General features: G+C 46.0%; 1 protein-coding gene across 1 annotated transcript in view; it reads right to left on the bottom strand.

The window, feature by feature from the left end:
- Window positions 1-20,792, bottom strand: part of LOC126248426 (uncharacterized) — a 66,176-nt gene extending 45,384 nt beyond the window's left edge. Inside the window, exon 1 of the mRNA XM_049949394.1 lies at window positions 20,521-20,792. Coding sequence (XP_049805351.1) covers window positions 20,521-20,740 — 220 coding nt within the window. The 5' untranslated portion in view covers window positions 20,741-20,792. The remainder of the gene's footprint in view (window positions 1-20,520) is intronic.
- Between the last annotated feature and the right edge of the window lie 645 nt (window positions 20,793-21,437).

Below are 21,437 nucleotides of genomic sequence, written 5' to 3'. Positions count from 1 at the left end.
AACTCTCTAAAGAGGACATCTGCCATGCAGCTGTATACTTGGGGATTTCTGTATCTCACAAACACTTATCGCTAACTTAGAATCATCTTAGCTGTCAAAACATAACTCTCGATTTTAAACACAAGATGCGACATGCGATTGGAGTACATCGCATAAATCTTCGTTCTTTTAGAGGAATGTGTCAAAACAGGATGGCCACGTTTCATCACACATGAAATGGATTTCCTCTGAAGATGGAGAGGTTTGCCGTCAACGATCACAAGTAGCCAGTGCTCTAAGTCAAATACAGAACATGTTCTTGTATACGAGTTGAACTCAGGCTATGTCACGCAACTGATACACTCCTGGAAATTGAAATAAGAACACCGTGAATTCATTGTCCCAGGAAGGGGAAACTTTATTGACACATTCCTGGGGTCAGATACATCACATGATCACACTGACAGAACCACAGGCACATAGACACAGGCAACAGAGCATGCACAATGTCGGCACTAGTACAGTGTATATCCACCTTTCGCAGCAATGCAGGCTGCTATTCGGCTGCTATTCTCCCATGGAGACGATCGTAGAGATGCTGGATGTAGTCCTGTGGAACGGCTTGCCATGCCATTTCCACCTGGCGCCTCAGTTGGACCAGCGTTCGTGCTGGACGTGCAGACCGCGTGAGACGACGCTTCATCCAGTCCTAAACATGCTCAATGGGGGACAGATCCGGAGATCTTGCTGGCCAGGGTAGTTGACTTACACCTTCTAGAGCACGTTGGGTGGCACGGGATACATGCGGACGTGCATTGTCCTGTTGGAACAGCAAGTTCCCTTACCGGTCTAGGAATGGTAGAACGATGGGTTCGATGACGGTTTGGATGTACCGTGCACTATTCAGTGTCCCCTCGACGATCACCAGTGGTGTACGGCCAGTGTAGGAGATCGCTCCCCACACCATGATGCCGGGTGTTGAACTTGTGTGCCTCGATCGTATGCAGTCCTGATTGTGGCGCTCACCTGCACGGCGCCAAACACGCATACGACCATCATTGGCACCAAGGCAGAAGCGACTCTCATCGCTGAAGACGACACGTCTCCATTCGTCCCTCCATTCACGCCTGTCGCGACACCACTGGAGGCGGGCTGCACGATGTTGGGGCGTGAGCGGAAGACGGCCTAACGGTGTGCGGGACCGTAGCCCAGCTTCATGGAGACGGTTGCGAATGGTCCTCGCCGATACCCCAGGAGCAACAGTGTCCCTAATTTGCTGGGAAGTGGCGGTGCGGTCCCCTACGGCACTGCGTAGGATCCTACGGTCTTGGCGTGCATCCGTGCGTCGCTGCGGTCCGGTCCCAGGTCGACGGGCACGTGCACCTTCCGCCGACCACTGGCGACAACATCGATGTACTGTGGAGACCTCACGCCCCACGTGTTGAGCAATTCGGCGGTACGTCCACCCGGCCTTCCGCATGCCCACTATACGCCCTCGCTCAAAGTCCGTCAACTGCACATACGGTTCACGTCCACGCTGTCGCGGCATGCTACCAGTGTTAAAGACTGCGATGGAGCTCCGTATGCCACGACAAACTGGCTGACACTGACGGCGGCGGTGCACAAATGCTGCGCAGCTAGCGCCATTCGACGGCCAACACCGCGGGTCCTGGTGTGTCCGCTGTGCCGTGCGTGTGATCATTGCTTGTACAGCCCTCTCGCAGTGTCCGGAGCAAGTATGGTGGGTCTGACACACCGGTGTCAATGTGTTCTTTTTTCCATTTCCAGGAGTGTACATTCTGACAGAACAGCGGGAGAAACGGTCAAACGACCTGCGCCAACTTCTCCCTCCCTCTCTAGAATGCTTCATGAGTATGCCATTAAATCGTACCTCTTTGCAGCTCCATATCAATCGATCACCCCGTCCACTCTCTGTTATCCCTTAAAGCAGCGCAGGTTTCGCGGATGATGCTGTAGTATACAGAGAAGTTGCAGCATTAGAAAATTGTAGCGAAATGCAGGAAGATCTGCAGCGGATAAGCACTTGGTGCAGGGAGTGGCAACTGACCCTTAACATACACAAATGTAATGTATTGCGAATACATAGAAAGAAGGATCCTTTATTGTATGATTACATGATAGCGGAACAAACACTGGTAGTAGTTACTTCTGTAAAATATCTGGGAGTATGCGTCCGGAACGATTTGAAGTGGAATGATCATATAAAATTAATTGTTGGTAAGGAGGGTACCAGGCTGAGATTCATTGGGAGAGTCCTTAGAAAATGTAGTCCATCAACAAAGGAGGTGGCTTACAAAACACTCGTTCGACCTATACTTGAGTATTGCTCATCAGTGTGGGATCCGTACCAGATCGGGTTGGCCCGCATCTCGTGGTCGTGCGGTAGCGTTCTCGCTTCCCACGCCCGGGTTCCCGGGTTCGATTCCCGGCGGGGTCAGGGATTTTCTCTGCCTCGTGATGGCTGGGTGTTGTGTGCTGTCCTTAGGTTAGTTAGGTTTAAGTAGTTCTAAGTTCTAGGGGACTGATGACCATAGATGTTAAGTCCCATAGTGCTCAGAGCCATTTGAACCAACCAGATCGGGTTGACGGAAGAGAGAGAAGATCCAAAGAAGAGCAGCGCGTGTCGTCACAGGGTTATTTGGTAACCGTGATAGCGTTACGGAGATGTTCAGCAAACTCTAGTGGCAGACTCTGCAGGAGAGGCGCTCTGCATCGCGGTGTAGCTTACTCGCCAGGTTTCGAGAGGGTGCGTTTCTGGATGAGGTATCGAATATATTGCTTCCCCCTACTTATACCTCCCGAGGAGATCACGAATGTAAAATTAGAGCGATTCGAGCGCGCACGGAGGCTTTCAGACAGTCGTTCTTCCCGCGAACCATACGCGACTGGAACAGAAAAGGGAGGTAATGACAGTGGCACGGAAAGTGCCCTCCGCCAAACACCGTTGGGTGGCTTGCGGAGTATAAATGTAGATGTAGATGTAGATGTAAGTTTACAGGCAGATGGTTCTATGTTTTCCTTAAAAGAGCCAGATACAGTAGTCAACTCGCGTGTATCAATGTTACCTCAGTAGACGTATAGTCGAATGCTGCCTCGATGGAGAAAAAGGTAACTGTTTCCCTGGTTCCCTTCGCGTCCATGCCGGCGTTTTCTCGGATTCCTCTTGATGTCGCATATTTAACCCCATGTACATGAACTGTTCTGCGCCAATCAGAAGACACACAATTACTTCCTCAATTTCCCGAAATTTCAACATATTTTCCCTCAATTTATACGTATTTTCCATCATTTTTCGCAATTCTATCGATTTTTTACGTGAGTTCTATCCATGCGATCATGACATAGCCTCTCGTTCCGTGTTCTAAATCTGCTTGTAAATTTAGTACAGTTGCCAACACCTAGCGAAAATTCACTATTTTTCTGATTAGGCGTTGTAGTATAGCACTGTAATCGATTGCATCCACTCGCTTCCACCCACATATTCCACATCTGCAGTGAGTTTGCCGTGTTTTCTGTATGTCTGTGTATGTGCATGTGTCGCGGATGGCCCCAAGGACCCCGCAGTAGACACGAATTTGCGTTCGAGTGTGGATCTACCGCGCTCTATATCCAGGGCAATGTTGGGATGTAAATCCACAATATGCCACTTCTGGGATAGGATTTGAAGGTGGGTCCACCACGTGTTACATCCGAAGACGTGTTCTATGTTCGAAGCTGGGCCCACTAGTGGGAGGACTGGGCCCTGCGTGCCATCCACAACACACGCACTCACACAGACATACAGAAAACAGAGCAAACGCACTGCAAATGTGGAATATGTGGGTGGAGGCGAATGGATGCAATCGATAGAGTGCTGTACTACCCGTCCCGATTAGAAAAATAGTGAATTTGCGTTAGGTGTTTGCAGCTGTACTACATTTACAAGCAGTTTTAAAACACAGAACGAGAGATTATGTTATGATTGCATGGGTAGAACTGACATAAAAAATCGATAGAATTGCGAAAAAGATGGAAAATATGTACACTCCTGGAAATGGAAAAAAGAACACATTGACACCGGTGTGTCAGACCCACCATACTTGCTCCGGACACTGCGAGAGGGCTGTACAAGCAATGATCACACGCACGGCACAGCGGACACACCAGGAACCGCGGTGTTGGCCGTCGAATGGCGCTAGCTGCGCAGCATTTGTGCACCGCCGCCGTCAGTGTCAGCCAGTTTTCCGTGGCATACGGAGCTCCATCGCATTCTTTAACACTGGTAGCATGCCGCGACAGCGTGGACGTGAACCGTATGTGCAGTTGACGGACTTTGAGCGAGGGCGTATAGTGGGCATGCAGGAGGCCGGGTGGACGTACCGCCGAATTGCTCAACACGTGGGGCGTGAGGTCTCCACAGTACATCGACGTTGTCGCCAGTGGTCGGCGGAAGGTGCACGTGCCCGTCGACCTGGGACCGGACCGCAGCGACGCACGGATGCACGCCAAGACCGTAGGATCCTACGCAGTGCCGTAGGGGACCGCTCCGCCACTTCCCAGCAAATTAGGGACACTGTTGCTCCTGGGGTATCGGCGAGGACCATTCGCAGCCGTCTCCATGAAGCTGGGCTACGGTCCCGCACACCGTTAGGCCGTCTTCCGCTCACGCCCCAACATCGTGCAGCCCGCCTCCAGTGGTGTCGCGACAGGCGTGAATGGAGGGACGAATGGAGACGTGTCGTTTTCAGCGATGAGAGTCGCTTCTGCCTTGGTGCCAATGATGGTCGTATGCGTGTTTGGCGCCGTGCAGGTGAGCGCCACAATCAGGACTGCATACGACCGAGGCACACAGGGCCAACACCCGGCATCATGGTGTGGGGAGCGATCTCCTACACTGGCCGTACACCACTGGTGATCGTCGAGGGGACACTGAATAGTGCACGGTACATCCAAACCGTCATCGAACCCATCGTTCTACCATTCCTAGACCGGCAAGGGAACTTGCCGTTCCAACAGGACAATGCACGTCCGCATGTATCCCGTGCCACCCAACGTGCTCTAGAAGGTGTAAGTCAACTACCCTGGCCAGCAAGATCTCCGGATCTGTCCCCCATTGAGCATGTTTGGGACTGGATGAAGCGTCGTCTCACGCGGTCTGCACGTCCAGCACGAACGCTGGTCCAACTGAGGCGCCAGGTGGAAATGGCATGGCAAGCCGTTCCACAGGACTACATCCAGCATCTCTACGATCGCCTCCATGGGAGAATAGCAGCCTGCATTGCTGCGAAAGGTGGATATACACTGTACTAGTGCCGACATTGTGCATGCTCTGTTGCCTGTGTCTATGTGCCTGTGGTTCTGTCAGTGTGATCATGTGATGTATCTGACCCCAGGAATGTGTCAATAAAGTTTCCCCTTCCTGGGACAATGAATTCACGGTGTTCTTATTTCAATTTCCAGGAGTGTACAAATTACGGGAAAATACGCTGAAATGCGGGTAAATTGAGGAAGTAATTGCGTCTCTTTTGGTTGGCGCGACAGCAAGAGGAATCCGAAAAAACGTCGACATGGAAGAGAAGGGAGACAGGAAAACAGTTACTTCTTTTCTATTGAGGCAGCACTCCACTGTACGTCTACTGACAAGGGAACCTCCCCATCGCACCCCCCTCAGATTTAGTTATAAGTTGGCACGGTGGGTAGGCCTTGAAAAACTGAACACAGATCAATCGACAAAACAGGAAGAAGTTGTGTGGAACTATGATAAAAGTTAGTAAAATATACAAACTGAGTAGTCCATGTGCAAGATAGGCAACATCGAAGAGAATGAGAGCTCAGAAGTGCCGTGGTACCGTGGTTAGCGTGAGTAGCTGTGGAACGAGAGGTCCTTGGTTCAAGTCTTCCCTCGACCGAAAACTTTATTTTCTTTATTTTCGCAAAGTTATGATCTGTCCGTTCGTTCATTGACGTCTCTGTTCACTGTAATAAGTTCAGTGTCTGTGTTTTGCGACCGCACCGCAAAACCGTGCGATTAGTAGACGAAAGGACGTGCCTCTCCAATGGGAACCGAAAACATTTGACAGCAAGGTCATAGGTCAATCGATTCCTCCACAGGAAAACACATCTGATATATTCTATACGACACTGGTGACGGCATGTGCGTCACATGACAGGAATATGTTGTCGACCCACCTAACTTGTACAATTAGCGAATGGGTAAAAAGATTCTTCTACCTTGCCCGATTTAGGTTTTCTTGTGGATGTGATAATCACTCCCAAAAAATTGATGAAATCATAAGAGTTTGTCACATAAACTCAAAATAAAAGATGAAATTTTTCGAGGGAAGACTTGAACGTAGGATCTTTCGTTCCGTAGCTGCTCTCGCTAACCACAGGACCACGGCGCTCCTTTACTCCCATAGTCCTTGATATTGCTTATGTTCGCATGGACTACTCAGTTTGTATATTTTACTAATTTTTTTCATAGTTCCACACGACTTCTTCCTGTTTTCTCGATTGATCTGTGTTCAGTTTTTCAAGGCCTATCCACTGTGCCAACTTATAACTACACTCCTGGAAATTGAAATAAGAACACCGTGAATTCATTGTCCCAGGAAGGGGAAACTTTATTGACACATTCCTGGGGTCAGATACATCACATGATCACACTGACAGAACCACAGGCACACAGACACAGGCAACAGAGCATGCACAATGTCGGCACTAGTACAGTGTATATCCACCTTTCGCAGCAATGCAGGCTGCTATTCTCCCATGGAGACGATCGTAGAGATGCTGGATGTAGTCCTGTGGAACGGCTTGCCATGCCATTTCCACCTGGCGCCTCAGTTGGACCAGCGTTCGTGCTGGACGTGCAGACCGCGTGAGATGACGCTTCATCCAGTCCCAAACATGCTCAATGGGGGACAGATCCGGAGATCTTGCTGGCCAGGGTAGTTGACTTACACCTTCTAGAGCACGTTGGGTGGCACGGGATACATGCGGACGTGCATTGTCCTGTTGGAACAACAAGTTCCCTTGCCGGTCTAGGAATGGTAGAACGATGGGTTCGATGACGGTTTGGATGTACCGTGCACTATTCAGTGTCCCCTCGACGATCACCAGTGGTGTACGGCCAGTGTAGGAGATCGCTCCCCACACCATGATGCCAGGTGTTGGCCCTGTGTGCCTCGGTCGTATGCAGTCCTGATTGTGGCGCTCACCTGCACGGCGCCAAACACGCATACGACCATCATTGGCACCAAGGCACAAGCGACTCTCATCGCTGAAGACGACACGTCTCCATTCGTCCCTCCATTCACGCCTGTCGCGACACCACTGGAGGCGGGCTGCACGATGTTGGGGCGTGAGCGGAAGACGGCCTAACGGTGTGCGGGACCGTAGCCCAGCTTCATGGAGACGGTTGCGAATGGTCCTCGCCGATACCCCAGGAGCAACAGTGTCCCTAATTTGCTGGGAAGTGGCGGTGCGGTCCCCTACGGCACTGCGTAGGATCCTACGGTCTTGGCGTGCATCCGTGCGTCGCTGCGGTCCGGTCCCAGGTCGACGGGCACGTGCACCTTCCGCCGACCACTGGCGACAACATCGATGTACTGTGGAGACCTCACGCCCCACGTGTTGAGCAATTCGGCGGTACGTCCACCCGGCCTCCCGCATGCCCACTATACGCCCTCGCTCAAAGTCCGTCAACTGCACATACGGTTCACGTCCACGCTGTCGCGGCATGCTACCAGTGTTAAAGACTGCGATGGAGCTCCGTATGCCACGGCAAACTGGCTGACACTGACGGCGGCGGTGCACAAATGCTGCGCAGCTAGCGCCATTCGACGGCCAATACCGCGGTTCCTGGTGTGTCCGCTGTGCCGTGCGTATGATCATTGCTTGTACAGCCATCTCGCAGTGTCCGGAGCAAGTATGGTGGGTCTGACACATCGGTGTCAATGTGTTCTTTTTTCCATTTCCAGGAGTGTATATCTGAGGGGGGTGCGATGGGGAGGTTCCCTTGTGAGTAACGTTGATACACGCGATTTGACTACAGTGATTGACGCTTTTGAGGAAAACAGAGAACCACCTGCCTCTAAAATTAACATGAATCTGCATTACAGGATAACAGAGAGTGGACAGCGTGATTGTTTGATAGAGGGAGAAGGTGGTGCAGGTCATTTGACCGTTTCTTCTGCAGTTCTGTCAGGATGTATCAGTTGCGTGACACAGCCTGCGTTCGACTCGTATACAAGACCGTGTTCTGTATTTGACTTAGAGCACTGGCTACTTGTGATCGTTGACGGCAAACCTCTCCGTCATCAGAGGACATCCATCTAATGTGTGGTGAAACGAGACCATCCTGTTTCGACACATTCCTCTAAACTAACGAAGATTTATGCGATGTACTCCAATCGCATGTCGCATCTTGTGTTTAAAATCGAGAGTTAAGTTTCGACAACTAAGATGATTCTAAGTTAGCGATAAGTGTTTATGAGATACAGAAATCCCCAAGTATACAGCTGCATGGCAGATGTCCTCTTTAGAGAGTTAGTGGCGGCATCACGTGTAATTTCACATGTCGGACGCCGCTGCTGTGCGTTTATCTGGCTCCTTGTAAGAGCTATTCTCCGTTACTAACATCCATTTTATATAGGACTGATCCGAGAGTAGTATAATTTTTGAACCGTGATCGGTTGTGAGCAGTGGACATTATACATCTCTGGGAAACTACATTGAGCACGTACCACACAGAATCGATATATTAAGGTAGTGTTTTTTTTTTTTTTCATTTTACAGTTTGTTACCATAGTTAACGTAGAGAAACCTGCAGGAAGGATGTATGTCATCCGCTTGGAATATATTGCTTACATTGGAATGTTAATAGCGCTGCATTCCACATGACTGATAAGTTGGTAACTGAAGCGATGCAACATTATAGTCTGTTTTGAGTGCAGAACCGTGTAGCCTTAGGAGTGCATGTGTTTATGTTCCGTCTTACCAATACTCTCCTGGTACTGATCCCATACACTAGAACAATACTTCAAAATTACTAGCGTAGTTGATTTACGTAAAATGCTTCGAACTCCATCCATCTGGAGGTCCACCATGCATAAAAATCACCCGTATCCTGTTTTTCTTAACTGTCTGCTATCACATCATGACAATTTCAAATCTCTTACTATACATCGATAACGATTGATAATCTCCACGACATGGATGCATCTGGAGAAATCTTGTGCAGTTGGATGTGTGAGGACCTGGTAAGCTCCATTCATTCATGAGACGTGGAATGTAGCGGACTACTTCTGGTCGGCTGCAGATTAAATCGGTAACAGTGCTGCAGGGTGGATTGGTCAAAGACAGTGCGAAGGGGTCTTTCATTCTCTAATTTTATCCGAAGACTATGAGAGTGTTCTTTGACTCCCATCCGCATACAGATACAACATTTAATTAATCACTATGCTCTAGGTGCTAGAAATATGTAGAGTGCTGTTAGGTATACTTTGATGACGTATGTGTACGAGAATTAACAATATATGGACGTACGTAGTCAATCACCTTCGGATAGCTGTTTGGAAACTCTCCACAACGCCGCCAAATCCTTCCACTTTCCTTATCTTGTAACTGCATTTTATTTTTAAAAATCCAGTGTGTGTGGTGTGTTATGGTAGCAGCAGTAACAACATGACTTATACCTTGCACCATCCAGTTTTCTGTGGGAAGGAATCGAACAGAACGTATTAATGTCAGTTTAGAACCTGACACAGACCTGGAAGTCGTAGTGGAAAAAAACAAAATGTATGGCATTGTACAAAGTGTGTTACAGAACAAAAATCAATGTGTCAAACATCGACACAGGATCACAGGGAGAGTCTCTTAGACTTACTGTACAGTTTGTGGGATATGGTCATCCTTACACAGTACAGGTGTAGCAACTTTACACGGATCCGTGCAATGGATGGTTCAAATGGCTCTGAGCACTATGGGACTCAACTGCTGAGGTCATTAGTCCCCTAGAACTTAGAACTAGTTAAACCTAACTAACCTAAGGACATCACAAACATCCATGCCCGAGGCAGGATTCGAACCTGCGACCGTAGCGGTCTTGCGGTTCCAGACTGCAGCGCCTTTAACCGCACGGCCACTTCGGCCGGCGTGCAATGGATGAACAGCTGTCTATTTAATAGGATCGTCACTTGTGGTCGATGCCAGAACGCAGACGCTAATTGTTTTCGATATCTGGGAGGAGTGAGATACGGGAAAAATTTTATCGAGTTCTCAAAAATGGTTAAAATGGGTCTAAGCACTGTGGGACTTATCATCTGAGGTCGTCAGTCCCCTAGACTTAGAACTACTTAAACCTAACTAACCTAAGGACAAAACACACATCAATGAAAGAGGCAGGATTCGAACCTGCAACCGTAGCAGCCGGCCGGCCGTCATGTACAGGGTGATCAAAAAGTCAGTATAAATTTGAAAACTTAATGAACCACCGAATAATGTAGACAGAGAGGTAAAAATTGACACACATTCTTGGAATGACATGGGGTTTCATTAGAAAAAAAAAAAAACGAAGTTCACAAAATGTCCGACAGATGGCGCTGGACATCAAAACTGCTACCGTGACGGGTGAGAGGTACGCCGATATGTTACAGAATCGCATCATCCCCAGCCTGGCTGATAAACACCTGCTGGAATGTACGATGTTTATGCAGGATGGCGCTCCACCCCATATTGCTAGACGCGTGAAGATCTCTTGTGCGCGTCCGTTTGGTGATGATCGTGTGCTCAGCCGCCACTTTCGTCATGCTTTGCCTCCCAGGTCCCCAGACCTCAGTCCGTGCGATTATTGGCTTTGGGGTTACCTGAAGTCGCAAGTGAATCGTGATCGACCGATATCTCTACGGATGCTGAAAGACAACATCCGACGTCAATACCTCACCATAACTCTGGGCATGCTTTACAGTGCTGTTCACAACATTATTCCTCGACTGCAGCTATTGCTGACGAATGATGGTGGACATATTGAGCATTTCCTGTAAAGAACATCATCTTTGCTTTGTCTTACTTTGTTATGCTAATTATTGCTATGCTGATCAGATGAACCGCCATCTGTCGGACATTTTTGAACGTTTGTATTTTTTTGGTTCTAACAAAACCCCATGTCATTCCAAGCATGTGTTTCAATTTGCACCTTTCTATCTACATTATTCCGTTATTTATTCAGTTTTCAAATTTATACTGACGTTTTGATCACCCGGTAGTTTGGGTTCGTACCACAATGCAGTAGCAAAATCCTCCTCCTACTCCCAGTTCCCATACTGTCTTTTATACTACCTCGTGCATCAGGAGCTGGCTTCGTTTGGTGCTGACATTACACATCGTACAGTGTGGGCTACATGTTCCCATCTCCACTGAATGGTCAAAACATGGTCCTCTCGCACTAACTCAGGTCACTCTGTTTCTACATGGTTTGCAGAAGGTGGTAGATACAGCTCTCTACTAATTCTGCTCAGGTCCTACTTAAATTGGAACGATTACATGCGCAAAACTGCAAAAAGGGTGGCAGTTGCAAGAGGCATAGGAACTATCTAAAATTTTGCTGCAACTGATAGGTTCGGAAAGGTGATTCGTTTCAGGATACGAGGGTTCCAGAAATTTGATTCACTAGTGGCTGTAATCATTAAAGGACTTCTCAATACGATTCAACGCAGCTATTTGTTTGAATGGAAAGACTTGATTCCAAATCCCAGACAGCAGCGTGTATAACTTTCAACATGGATACTTGCCTGCACCTGTAGAACCAAGACCGCTTGTGACAGTAACATATAGCAGTTGTTGCGATCGTGTTTTTTTTAACATCTGGAGGTTTGTAAGACGATTACGCCTCTGTTTCTAAGACACAGTGGTGCATTTCGCAAAGAGAAACTTATGAGACATGTCCGCCCATCGTTGAATTTATCTCAGTATTATTTTGTATCTCCAGCAATCAGTTATTGGCTGAGTATTACAGGATGCGTGATAGGTTCACCTAGAGCGTCACGCTTATAAAGTATGTGATTGTGTTCCGATGTGTGCAAATGAAATTACTATGTCCAATCTTAAGGAAGGTATGGATTTGATGTGGAATACTGTGATAGCAATGGGGAAGAGTACGTCAAGTAATAAGAATGGTACAGATATATTTATTTCCAGAGCCACAGTCGTCAACAGCGTGTATTTTTGATATTTCGCTCACTGTCAGATGTTGTTTAATTGAGACCGCAATCGTAACATTTGATTGTAAGTATAGCGATCAAATATTCCTAGAACGATTCTGTCTAGGGCTGCGTGGCGTGCCGGCGGTGGCCTGTCGCGGAAATGATTCAAGTTTCCAGCTAACGTTAGGAGCTGTCCGAATGGAGAGGCTTGTTGGGATGCAGGAATGTAGGTGACTTAATCGTGTCTTCCTCTAGACGGCCGAATAGCGAACTAATACTTAGTGTGTCTTGGATGGCTTTCGGGGTCGGGCAGAAATTTGAGAAGATTCAATATGGATGTGTGTTTGTGCTGGAACATTATTCCCTCCAATTTAAATTGTCTGGTTGACTGCCTGCCGCTGTGGCCAAGTGGTTCTATGCGCTTCAGTCAGGAACCGCCCTGCTGCTACCGTCGCAGGTTCGTATCCTGCCTCGGGCATGGATGTGTGTGATGTCCTTAGGTTCGTTAGCTTTGAGTAGTTTTAAGTCTAGGGGACTGACGACCTTAGATAATAAGTCCCATAGTGCTTAGAGTCATTTTTTTGTCTGGTCGCCTGCTTCTTCAAATTCGTCATCTTTATTTGCTTGAGAGAACATCGACTGTGGTATGCGTATCTAGCAGGTGAAAACCGGGTGGAAGACACGTTTGCTGGTTCTCTAGACACGAGAAACACCTTACCTGACTTTATGAATTATCTGGATGGTTTGGGATCTGTTATATCACCGACATCGACATTAGCAAGTGGAAATATCAGTTTCCTCTATTTTTGCTAGTTTTCACAGAAAGGTCTTCGCAGACGGGAAAATCCATTATGACATGTATTTGCACTGGGCCATTATTCCCTCCTATGTAAGTTGTGCGATTGACTGCGTACGGTCGCAGGTTCGAATCCTGCCTCGGGCATGGATGTGTGTGATGTTCTTATGTAAGTTAGGTTTAATTAGTTCTAAGTTCTAGGCGACTGATGACCTCAGATGTTAAGTCCCATAGTGCTCAGAGCCATTTGAACCTTCTGATTGACTGCGTCGTCACATTTCCTTTCTTTATTTGGCTGGGAGAATATCGATTGTGGTGGTGTTGAGTGCATCTAGCAAGTGAAAGACGGGTGGAGGAAACATTTGCTGGTTCTCTAGACATGAGAAACACCTTAGTTGACTTTGTAAATTATAAGGATGATTTTGAATCTCTTATATCACGACATCAGTATTCGCGAGTGGAAATATCAGTTTCTTTTATTCTTTTGGAGGTTTCACGTAAAGGTCTTCGTTGATGAGATCAGTTTCTAGTTACTCAGTGGTTTGCAGCACTCTGCACCTCGCTAAGGTCTCAGATTTCTAGAGAAATAATTTCCGGTCTATATCATCGAAATTATACTGCGTAAGTGATACTGCTAAGCAATCGATATTGCTATGTGCTTGATATCGAGAAGTATCGCGAAAATGGTTGATATTCTGGCAAACCGTGCGAAATTGCATATGTTCTTGTAATCCCAGTGAGTGGAGAAGGGTGTGGAAAGCAAGCAAGCAAGCATGTCAGGACCAGAGACAGTAATGCATTTGTGCCGAGGGGAGCCGAGCCTAACTTTGTACAACAGTTCTAAGAGTGACTTCGATCCACTGAGGGCGCTCTGGTTACGTGTCGGGGGCGGATGACTTATTACTATCGGTTGTGGTGGATGACCATCCAACCTTGCTGGAAAATATCTAGTACTGCAAGGAGTGTATATGATGCATATGCTTATGCTGTCTATCTTAGCGGTACACGAGGTGCGACAATAAAGTAATGAGCCTGATTTTCTTTGGATGATGTGGCAACCCTGCAGGTTTGCGTAGGAACAGTATCTTTGACCTTGGTCTATAAGCTGCTCCCAGTCCAAGCGGCACATCGATGCAACTGCTCAGGCGTGAGTTGTGCTATAATAAGTTAACATGTGTTTGTGTCTCTCGTTATGGAATTAGAATTGCATAATATTGCACAAAAGTATGCCGTTTCTTTTTGAATTAAATTGGGTGAAAGCGCGACGACAACTTACGTTAAGCGTCAGAAGGCTTTCGGAGAGGAGGTTATGTCAAGAGCTCAAGTTGGCATAAAATGTTTAGTGAAAGCAGAACGTAAGTTGAAGATCGCAGTTGACGACCATCAACCTCACAGATGGATGTCAACTTGGCCAGGGTGTGTGAACTCATATGATCTGATCGAAGATTAACCATGAAAATGATTGCAGAATAACTGAACACCAATCGAGAAATGTTTCATCTAATAATAACTGAAGATCTTGGGGTGAGAAAGATTTTTGCAAAAATGGTCCCCAAAAGTCTCACACCACAACAGCGAAAAACACGGAAAAATGTGGCAGCCGATGTGTTAGAGCAAACGGATATCAATCCAGAATTGTTGAGAATGTTATCACTGATGATGAAAGAAGAATTTTTCAGAACGATCCACAGGCGAAACGCCAAGTTCGCAATGGTGCACAAGGGGACCACCCAGACCAAAAAAAGCTCTCATGTCAAAGTCAAAAGTGAAATGCATGCTTGTGTGCTTCTTTGATTCCAAGGGAATTGTTCATAAAGAGTGGATGCCTCTTGGACAAACAGTTAACCAATATTACTACAAAAATATTTTAGAAAGACTTTATGAAAGAGTTCCTTGTGTCCATGCCTACATTGCTAATAATTGGATTCTGCATCGCCATCCCATACTGCTCTATCAGTACAGCAATTTTTAACCTCAACAAAAAAATGCCAGTACTACCACAGCCACCTTATTCACCAGATATCGCCCTGTGCGACTTTTTTCCATTTCCAAGAGTCAAAACGGCGGTCAAGGGACACCATTTTCAAACAACACAAGATGTCCAAAAAGCTCTGACGAGGGTCTTGGAAGATATTACAGAAGATGAGTTCCAGAAATGTTACCATCAATCGCAGCAGCGCTCGAAAAATTGTGTGCAATCAGAAGGGAGACGACACAAACCTGACTAAAACGGGGAGCAACATTTTCTTTTTCACATCAGTCTCATTACTTTGTCTCACCTCGTATGTACGAATATTTGATGGTCGATAGCTATATGAATTATGTAAAAGGCACGATTTTGTATGGTGCAGGATTCGAATTGTATGTTTATAAAATCTACATGGCACGTGGTGATATATTTCCGGGTTGGCGATCGTTTTCACGCTCTAATATTCAATCTTCCATCCTCAGTGGCAGAGCAGTGTGAATCAGCAAGAGTTTTTCTGCATCTGAAGATTTGTAGGCCTCTTTTCAGGGTTTAATTGTCGATGCATTATGGCGAACTGTACAAACGAGTTTTTTGCCATTGAAAGTCTCATCTGCAGAAAAAAAGGTGGACAGGGCTTACACACTGGCGGTATCAGCAGTTTGGCAGGTAAATTCAGTAACAGCTAACAATAAGGCTCCACCCATTCACAAGACATGCTTTGTCCCAGGACGTAGGTGCCCCTACATAGCTGTGAGAACGTTTGTGTTTTGGAGATGTTTGTTGAAATCAGGACTTATCGATGTCCAGGAAGGCTAACATGTGATGGACAGGGTGCCCCATTAGGACCATCAGGAAGGCTGCATTCGGTGTTATTCTGAGCTATTTTCGTAAATAGCTCCTGTTAGGGCAGGAATATCCATGCAGACAAGATGAGACATTACAAGGCAGGTAAATGGATGCACAGCCAGATGCAGTTGCGAGGGAGAAAGCCGTCGATGTCATTATGGGAAGCATTGGAACAGATTTCTATAGTGTGACCTGTGACAATAGCGTCCATAGGTAGAGAGGTTTAGCGCCAGCAATGGTAAACATGCAGCACGTCCCACAGGTTGACTTGGCGCTTATTTAAATAGACATGTGATGTCAGTATAACATTCGAAGAACTGTAAATGTAGGCTTGACTTTCACCTGTCGTCGGCAACAGCGTGACAGCAATGGCTGCGTCCAGCTGGCCTTGCAAGGCACATACGCACGTTGGAAGAATTCTCTGATACGATGCGTTTTTTACGTGCACTGTGTGTTTGTGTACTGCATTATTTTCGGTTGCTTAAGCGTTGTTAGCATGTCTGTACAGTGTTACACATATATTATTTCACTGATCTACAAGTAGTTTGCACATCTGTACGCTGTGTACTGTCTTATTCTGTTAATTATGAGTTGTCTGCGTCTCTGCACATCAGTGTGCTGCATTATTTACGAGTAATTTGCAGGTCTGTAGACTATTTACTGTGACCTCAATCACGTCAGGGTGAGTGTTTTGTATCAGTGAACAAATACACTATGTCAAATCCGCCCTCCAGACTGCCATCTTGTATGACGTCACAGGAAGGGCGATGGCACCCTCTGGTGGTGGTACTGTGTACTGGTTCAGTTGGACTTCAGAGCTAATGGTGAATACACTAGATGGAGCTACTGCCTCAAATTCTTTAAATAAAGACTGAAAATAAAGTCTAATATCCATCCAATCCAGCACAGGCTGACTCATTTTCCCACCAATTACTAGGAAGAGTTGGCAGTTGGATGACTTAGGTTAGTGAGGGTTGCCAAAATGACCTTTTTTCTCTCTACTTTCTTAGGTTAGTGTGTTGCATTGTCCTGCAGGAATTTGAACTTCTCGCCATTTTCTGGGGGAGGCAGTAGGGGTGGGGGGGAGGAGAGGGGGTTAGGTTAGTGGAGGTAGCCCAAATGACGTATTTTACCGCAAAAATTTGAACTTCCCATGTTGATGTCATTGCATCGTTGCCATATTTATCACCAACAACTGGGATCCACCATCTTGAATAAATGTGGCAACAATGTAGACTGGGGCGACGCTGGCATTGTTCCACTACTCTCAGGTACTGACAGACAGGGATTGTATAGCGTCACAGAGGATGGTCGTAAAAAATCGCATGAGATCAGAGGAAGAAATCACTCACGAGTTCCAAAGTGCTAACAACAGCGCATCTAGCACAGTAACTGTGGGTCAGGAATTAAGAAAAATCGAGTACAATGGTCGAGCTGCTCCTCATAAACCACACATTTCTGTAGTCGGTAATGAGCGACATTTGAGGTATTATAAAGTGCTACGCAAATAGACAGTGGATGATAAGACAGAAATGATCTGGAGTGATGAATCACACTATAACCTGTGACAATGCGATGGAAGGGTTCGGTTTGGCGAATGCTTGGAGAACGGCATTTGCCATCATGTTTAGCACCATCAGTTGTGTACAGAAGAAATTATGTTGCGGTATAGACAACAATATTTCAGAAATTGACTGGCCTGTTCAGATTGGCGACATCAACCCAATGGAACACCTCTGGGGAGAGTTAGGACACAGGCTTCGCCCCAATCGCAACATCAGGCTTCACTATGTTCTCTGCTTTCAACTCTTGAGGAAGAGTGGGCAGGCTTTTCTCCACAGGCATTCAAATAGTGATTGATAATGTCTCAAGCAGAATTCAATCCGTCATACAAAGTGTTTCACAATTCATGTTACACACTTCTAGAGATTGTAGAAGGGACTTAGTACAACCAATTTGACACAGGAATCCATATATGGGAACGTCTTCCAACGACGCTACAGAGAGTCAAATTTACAGGCTCCGGCGTTGTTTGTATATGCATTGTGATTCCGTGGCGATGTTACAAACTTTGTAGGATGTTGGAGATGGATAAATTTAGTAATCTGAGGTAAGGGTCCCTGTACCAGAAACGAACGAGTGGAAAATTATAATCGAAATCCGTTGTGATTCCTCCAACAGTGAACTATATGTACTGGTACTGTTGTTGCTAAGACTGTAGGGTAGGCAGCTTTCAGTGGTGGTAGTATGGACTAAAACAAGGAAAAAAGTCCTGTAAATATGGGCTCTAAAATGCCTACCTGAGGATCTATGAGCAATTGATCATTTTCGCTACTTTGAAACATACTTCCTCTGTTGAACAAGTATTCCAGTTTGTAACATCGTCACCGAATCATCCTGTTTATACAAACATTTAAAAGCAGCGTTGTGCTTATAACTCTGACGCTCTGTAACGTCGTTGGATAACGTTTCCGTACATAGGTTCTTGCGTAAAACTTGATCTACTAAGTCTCCTCTACAAGCTCTAGATGCGTGTAACATGAATTGTGGAACACCCTGTAGGAGCGATAGTAGCCATAGGCCACATTAAGGTCCACTAATAGGTGTTCAGATATTTCTGATCAGATAGTGTATTTATGCTGGCAGTTTATCGTGGCAGTTTTAGGTTGGGGTCTTTTGATCTATGATTGCTTAAGATACTGGTCAATTTGAGCTCGAAGTGCCACGTTTGCGACACTTCCCACGTCAGCAAATAATTGCGCTGCAATCGTTAGTGAGTGCTTTGTGTATTCCTCTCTTCGTTGTGTCGTGCGTTGATAGGCGTTCATAAGGAGAACACTTACCCCGCCCTCACCCTCCGGTATCTGGACTACTGAGTTTTTTTTTTTTATTCATATACTGAATGGATAACTGACAATATTCTCTTGAGTACTGGAAGTTTTTTGTGTCGCCTATAGAGTTTACTTTTCTTGGAAAGATACGTCTTGAAACTGGGCAATTCACTGATGTTCACCCCCCTTCCTCCAGCTGAATAAATTTCTTCCGACATCCGCGTCTGTGCCGTCGGTCATTTCTTTTCGTATTTTGCAATGATCCATGATGGGGTTCGCGTACGACCCTCACATGACCAGCAGTTCTGCTTTATCAGGCGAGCAGAAAACAGACGTAAGCTGCGAGAGGGGGTGCGGCTCGTTCTCCCTCTCCGCTCCTCTCCTATCGGAATTTCAAAGCTCTCGTTTATTTACACCACGGCTGACTGCCAAGACATAGCGTCAGCACTATACAAATAACTTATATAGTTTTCTCCTTTGCCATAAGAAATTTGAAGTCAATTTCAATTGAACATTCTTTGGTAGACAATACGTTATAATAGCATCGTTTACAGGTATAATTACAGTAAATGTGCTATAATTATCTCCGTAGTGTATTTGACGATATTTTCTGGAGCAGCTGTCGAAGAAGACATGTAGAACTTGTTGAAGGAAACCATTTTCATCTATGACTCTCATTGTACTTTCAGATGAAATTGAACTGACAGTCAAAAATGAAAACATTACCCTTCAAACAGTGCTAGTGTATTAGTCAGTTATTACTTCGTCCGTCTTAAGCATACTGCAGTTTAAGAAAGTATTACACTAAATGCGTTTCGCTTTTATTTAAAAAGTATCATCAATGGTGGTTGGTGTCAGTTACTCCTTTTTATAGCTTCTGAAGTTGACAGGTTTTCCCCTCGTGATTAACTGAGGCTGTAGGCAGAAAAAAACTTGGTTGCAATTTCACGCTTCATGATTGTTTGGTTTTAGGGTCCGGTTTCCCTTTGATACATTTTCGTTCTTTGCACTGAAGTTGTCTTCCGTTATACTTCATACACGTTGCCTTTATAGACATTTTTATGGTGGTTTCACCTGTTTTGTACTGAGCACAGTGAATTCATATCCTGAAAAGAGGGTGAAACCATAGTAAATTTGTTTGTTTGAGCTTTCGCGAAACTGAAGTGTAAATGACGCGAGGGCAGCAAAGAGAAAGCGGATTCCTGTAATAGAAAAATCGTGAAGGGATAAAATGTAAGCAAAAGTTCTCGACTGCAACCTGTTCCAAGGACAAAGAGACAATCTGTCGACTTTAAAACATGTATACAGAAAGAGTAATGGACAACAACCACCGCTGATGACGCTTTGTAAACAAAATGTAAAAAAAGGCTGGTTTCAAACACTCTTGAATTCCAGAACGCTTAAGACAGAGAAAAACAAATAACACAATAAAACACTCATTGCAACAGTTGACAGGATGAAATTTGAGTTCAGAGCAGTTTACAAATTTAAACGTTAATAGTGTTTATACCAAAAAGTATTAAGAATAAAAAGAATATTCAAATAATATGCAATTTTGCTATAAATTTTACGTCCTCCAATTTTTCTCATTTTGATCTGTGTTCTTCTATTATCTTACAGAGCCATAATAGTAATTATTCTACAGGCTCAGTCACAAAACTAAAATATTGATAAACAGGTATCATGACCGGTATCACGTCCGCAAGTACAAGCTTTACCGTGCAAAATGATTTTGCGCAAGTAGTATCTTAAACAGGTGCATGTATATGTAAGACGTTCATCAGTTTCCGCGAGCTTCACGGAAACACAGAAAGGTTTTCCGTAACAAAGTGGAATACACAGGTAGCCGCGCGGTAAAGCTTGTACATGTGGACGGAGCCTTGCTGATTTACTCACCCTTATTCATGAAGTACTGGATGACTCCTATCCAGAAAAGTACAAGCTGTTGGTACTCTTCCTCCTCTTCAATAATACGCTGCCGGCGCTGGCGACGAGCAATACGCGCTCGTTTAGCCCTTTTCGTGCGCAATTCAGGAGGAACATCTTGGTCGAGTAGCTTTCGTCGGCGTGGGTTCACGCCGCTGGGCCCCGCAGCGGTAACCATTTGCTGTGACATATGAGAAAAGGCGCTCTGACTTCAATATGATAGCTGCAGACCGGGCGGTGGCTGCTACAACACTGCCAAGCAGTTTGGGTGCCGCCGCGCGGTCCCAGTGCAGCCGACGGCAGCGCCGCTCGGCGGGATTCGCCGCTCTCCACGCAGCGACGCGCCAATTCAAAACGAGCAAACGAATGCGGCTTAACACTTTACAAAAGAAAACAGTGACCATAATCATTACCTGACAAAGCCAGATTTAAAGGTAGTCGAGTCAATTAAATAACTATGGATTACATTTACGAAAAACTAAAACTGGAACCATCACAGAGGACATGTTGTGGGGGAAGGCGAACCGAAGACTGCCGGCCGGAGTGGCCGAGCGGTTCTAGGCGCTACAGTCTGGAACCGCGCGACTGCTGCGGTCGCAAGTTCGAATCCTTCCTCGGGCATGGATGTGTGTGATGTCCTTTGGTTAGTTAGGTTTAAGTAGTTCTAAGTTCTAGGGGACTGATGACCTCAGCAGTTAAGTCCCATAGTGCTCAGAGCCATTTTTGAACCGAAGACCGTATTTTGTTGGCAGAATACTTAGAAGGTGCAGTATATTTACTGAAGAGATTGCCTACACTACTTACATCCATCCACATCTGTGGCACTGCAGCGTAGTATGGTACAATTTTACTAGCCTATATATGACTGACGGACGGAATAAAAAAAA

Source organism: Schistocerca nitens, chromosome 3 (genome assembly GCF_023898315.1).
Source record: "Schistocerca nitens isolate TAMUIC-IGC-003100 chromosome 3, iqSchNite1.1, whole genome shotgun sequence".
NCBI lineage: Eukaryota > Metazoa > Arthropoda > Insecta > Orthoptera > Acrididae > Schistocerca > Schistocerca nitens.
Note: the sequence above shows the minus strand (reverse complement) of the source record. Positions and strands in the feature narration are given on the sequence as shown.